At 53.0% G+C, this 4,724-nt stretch overlaps 1 protein-coding gene across 1 annotated transcript; it reads right to left on the minus strand.

Moving 5' to 3' along the window:
- Positions 1-343: 343 nt before the first annotated feature.
- On the minus strand, positions 344-4,021 carry LOC102702576 (leucine-rich repeat receptor-like serine/threonine-protein kinase BAM1). Its single transcript, XM_006657366.2, has 2 exons — positions 1,340-4,021; positions 344-1,208 (listed from the first exon to the last, which is right to left on the minus strand). The coding sequence occupies exons 1-2, from the start codon at positions 3,942-3,944 to the stop codon at positions 724-726; spliced, it is 3,090 nt and encodes a 1,029-aa protein (XP_006657429.2). The 5' UTR covers positions 3,945-4,021; the 3' UTR covers positions 344-723.
- Between the last annotated feature and the right edge of the window lie 703 nt (positions 4,022-4,724).

Genomic DNA, 4,724 nt, shown 5'->3' on the forward strand with positions numbered 1-4,724 from the left:
ATCGGAATGAATGGCATGTGATTTACTTGGTAAAAATGTAGAATGGTATGAATTTAGCAAGAGAATGAACATAGTATAATCTTCAGTAAGTTAAGTTAACAAAGCAAAGTCATTTTAAGGACAGAAGCATTTATATCAGCAGGGTACCTATGAACAGTTGATGGGAAGCATCCTATACAGTATGGAGCAAGGATCAAGGGATGATATGCATTTACTGGCCATATCTGAATGAGTGGTGCTTGTTCACCAGATGTGAGAGTACCTTTGTTCTTTGCCTTAAGGCTTGAGGTTAAGTACAACTCTTGAATGCAACACCTGCTCACTTCAGCAGTTTAAACTCAAGTACAGATAACAGAACACCTTAACAATCATAATTCCACAGTTAAAGGTTATGCTGTCACATTGGATGGAGGTAGCATTTGACATTTTGGTGCTCACATTGAAAGGGAAAAAAAAAAGAGAAAGAACTAAAAAAGCTGGGCATAACTAAGCTCTTAACTCCCTACAGAGTTTCTTGATTGTAACAGGAAACTGGAGGTTAAGGAGCTTATATTTACAACACAAATACCTGAAGATACATGCCACACAAGAAATTCAGTGGCCTACAATTCCACACTCTAAATGCAAAGGCCTACATACCACACACCCTAAGCATTCCAGATTAAACACCCAAATCTCACCAAAACAAACTGAAGTACTGTAACACTTCAGTTTGACAGTTCTTCATATGCTGATGAGATCAGGAGGTGGCGAAGACGGTGAATTCAGCTGCTCCTGCTGCTGCTGCTGCTGTTGATGTTCTTTGGCTTCATTGGCCTCTGCAGATTCAGCTGGTACTACAAGATCAGGCACAGCGCCTTCACCACTGGGAGGCTCCTCTCCTTGCTTTGATGCCGGCTTGGGAAGTTCACTGAGGATCTGCACCACCTCCCTCATCGTCGGTCGCTGCATGCTCTGCTCCTCGACACAAAGCAACGCGACATAGAAGACGTGCATGACCTCATGCACTGGAACAGTTGAGAGCCTAGGGTCCAAGATCTTGATCACCTGTTCCTTGTTCGAGTCCGTCATCGTCTTGACCCACTGAACAATGTCGACACCGTCCCCAAACTCCCCTACTGGCTTCTTTCCAGTGATCAGCTCGAGGAGCACAACACCGAAGCTGTAGACATCACTCTTCTCATCGACCTTAAGTGTATATGCATACTCTGTAAATCCACAGTTCTTAACAAGTTAAAACAAGACTACAACAGATGCAACATATAGTGGTATATCAAAATCAACAGAATTTAGTTCATATATGCAGGCAGCAGAAATGAATCAAAGATTAATCTTTTACCTGGAGCAATATAACCATAAGAGCCAGCAATTGCAGACATACATTCTGATGTGCCAGAGTCCTGCAAGAACTTGGCTAGACCGAAATCCGCAACATGCGCTTCGAAATCGGAATCAAGGAGAATGTTGTTTGATTTGACGTCACGGTGCAGAATCGACGGTGAGCAATCATGGTGCAGATAGCAGAGCCCCTTGGCAGCCTCAACAGCAATCTTGTACCGAGTGTCCCAGTGTAGATGGCCACCCTTCTTGCCATGGAGTAGCTCCCCCAGGCTGCCATTGGGCATGTACTCGTAAACCAGTAGGTTCGTCTCATTGTTCGAGCAGAAACCGAGCAATCGCACAATGTAGCGATGTCGGATCCTCCCAAGCGTCTGAATCTCTGCAGAGAACCCATGGTCATGAGAAGAACCACGGCTCATCGCAGGAAGCCGCTTCACCGCAACATGCTCACCATCTGGCATTGTCCCCTTGTACACAGTCCCAGCTCCACCTTTGCCAATAATGTTCTCCTCCTTCAGACTATCAAGCACATCGTCGCAGGTGAATTCGAGGCGCTGGAAGGCGGTTAGCTTCCAAGCACGCGCCTCGCTGGCTTTCTTCAGTGACCGCGCCTTCAAGATCGCCATGGCAGCAAATGCAATGGACAATGCAAGCAAGCCAAGGACAATCAGCAGCTTCAAGCTATTGGACAGTCCACCATGGCTGCGGCCACCATGGTCAGTGCCAGCAGCACCAGGATGGCATGGCCCGAGGTACGGGCCGCACAATCCCGGGTTGCCGACGAAGGACGTCGCATTGAAGTAGCTGAATTGCCCCGTCGCCGGCACGAGGCCAGACAGGTTGTTGTATGAGAAATCCACGGCGGTGAGGCTCTGCATTGCAGCGATGGTGGCCGGAATCTCGCCGTCGAGCTGGTTCCTTGACAGGTTCAGATAGTTCAGTATCCGCATGCCGGAGATGGCCGGCGGTATCTCCCCAGAGAGATTGTTTCTACTGAGGTCCAGGTAGGTGAGCAGCCGGCATTTCCCAATCTCCGGCGGCACGCCGCCGTCGAACAAATTGCCACGAAGGTCAGCCTTGGAGAGCTGCTGCAGCCGCCCAATCTCCGGCGGGATTGCGCCGGTGAACGCGTTCTGATCAAGAAGCAGTTTCTGTACCCCGGAGAAGCTCCCGATGAACGCCGGCAATGCTCCGGTGAGCTGGTTGTTGGAGAGGCTAATCTGTCCAAGGTTGGGCGCGCCGGTGCCGGACACCGCCGGGAAGCCGCCGGAGAGGAGGTTGTCCTGCAGCTCCACCTGCGTGAGGTTCGGGAGCTCGAAGAGACCCTCCGGGATGGAGCCGTTGAGGTAGTTGTCGCCGAGGCGGACGCGCGTGAGCGACTTGCATTTGCCGAGGGAGTCCGGGATGGCGCCGAAGAGGGAGTTGCCGAGCGCGATGAGCGTCTCCAGCTTGCCGCCGGCGCAGAGGTCCGGCGGGAGCGTGCCGGTGAGCCTGTTCGACGAGAGGTCGAGCAGCTGGAAGCGGCCGTTGCGTCCGAGGCGGCGCGGGATGCCGCCGGTGAAGTTGTTCTCCCACAGCTGAAGCACCTCGAGGCTGGGCAGGTCGCCGACGAGCTCGGGGATGTCCCCCCTCAGCTTGTTGCGGAAGAGGTTGAGCAGGGTGAGGTTCTTGAGCCCCGCGAACGTCGCCGGGATCTCGCCGGTGAGCGCGTTGTTCGACAGGTCCAGCGAGCTGAGGCTCACGAGCCTCCCCAGCTCCGGCGGGATGCCGCCGGTGAGGCCGTTCACCTGCAAGAACAGGGTGTCAAGGTTCGCGAGATTCCCCAGCTCCGGCGGGATCTCGCCGGAGAGGCCGCAGTTGGCCGCGTCGAGGCGGACGAGGTCAGTCATGTTGCCGAGCTCAGGCGGTATCCCGCCGGAGTAGCTGTTGAAGTAGCCGATGTAAAGCTCCCTGAGGCTCGTCAGGTTGCCCAACTCCGGCGGTATCTTCCCGGACAGCTCGTTGCCGGAGAGGGCGAGGTACTGCAGCCTCCCCCACGTGCCGTACTCGGGCGGAATCCCCCCGGAGAAGAAGTTGCCACCGAGGTGGAGGTGGCGGAGCTGCGGCATCGCCACCACCTCGAGCGGGAGCGGGCCGGTGAGGTTGTTGTTGTAGAGATCGAGCACCCGGAGCGCGCGGAGGCGCGAGAGCTGCGGCGGGAAGCTGCCGTTGAGGCCATTGTTGGAGAGGTTGAGGTGGGTGAGGAACGGCGCGAGGCGGGCGAGCGACGCCGGGATGGGACCCGACAGCGCGTTCGCGGCGAGGTCGAGCCGCGCCAGGTGCTGGAGCCTGGACAGCGACGGCGGCACGCCGCCGGAGAGGTTGCGCCCGGACACGTCCAGCCCCACCACCGCGCCGCGGGAGTTGCACGTCACGCCCGACCACGCGCACGCGCCGCCGCCGCTGGTGGCGGTGGTGTTCGTCCACGACGCGAGCGCGCCGGTCGGGTCGTCGAGCGCCGCCTTCGCCGCGAGGAGCGCGTCCGCGTCGCCGGCCTCCGCCGCCGTCCCTGCCGCGGCGAGGAGGACGGCGGCGGCGGCGAGGAGGAGGTGGTGGAGGCGCATTGCGCGGCGCGGCGAGTGGAGACAAGAGAGTGCGACGAGTGTGAGCAGCAAAGGCGAGACCTTTAGCTCCCTTCGCAATGGAGGCTACTGCTATTATAATAAACTCATGTGATTCCCCCTTTTTTTAATTTATTTTTTTGCTAGGAAAAAAACATGTGATGCTTTGTTGGATTTTATGCTTGAATTTTACTCAGTTTTATGGATTTTCTCTCTCTTTTATTTCTATATAAAAAACATGTGATGTCTTGTTGGATTTTATGCTTGAATTTTGCTCCCTTTTTGATGGATTTTCCCTCTTTTCTTGCATAAAGTTTGTATCTTTTCTTTTTGAGGTTTTGGGCTGTGGATGGATGGTGTGTTGCTGTTGAAATAGTGTCTGGTGTCTTTGGGTGAATTGGGGTGTTGTTAACTTTTTAGGATGGGACAAGTGTGGATTTGTAGTTCAAGTGGATTTTTATTTATAAAAGTTGCTTTCTGAGGTGACACTATTTCTCTCTCTTTCTGTTTCTTGGATATATATTTTGCTGCCAAGTTTCAAAAAGCTAGGTAGGATTATTGTTTTTTTTATATATAAAAGGCTTATTCAGCCCAGCTTTTTCATTAAAGCCAGATGGTAATGAAAAGTTTTAACCGGGGTTACCGGCTTATGAACACAGTCCAAAAGCCTCATTAAGTTTCATAATCCTACCTTGTTAGGTAGGATTATTGTCATGTACTCATGTTTTATGCATCAATGATAATCTTGATTTAGCTTGATTGGGACCAATCAAAAGCATAACT

The sequence above is a fragment of the Oryza brachyantha genome, chromosome 7, assembly GCF_000231095.2.
Source record: "Oryza brachyantha chromosome 7, ObraRS2, whole genome shotgun sequence".
Lineage (NCBI taxonomy): Eukaryota > Viridiplantae > Streptophyta > Magnoliopsida > Poales > Poaceae > Oryza > Oryza brachyantha.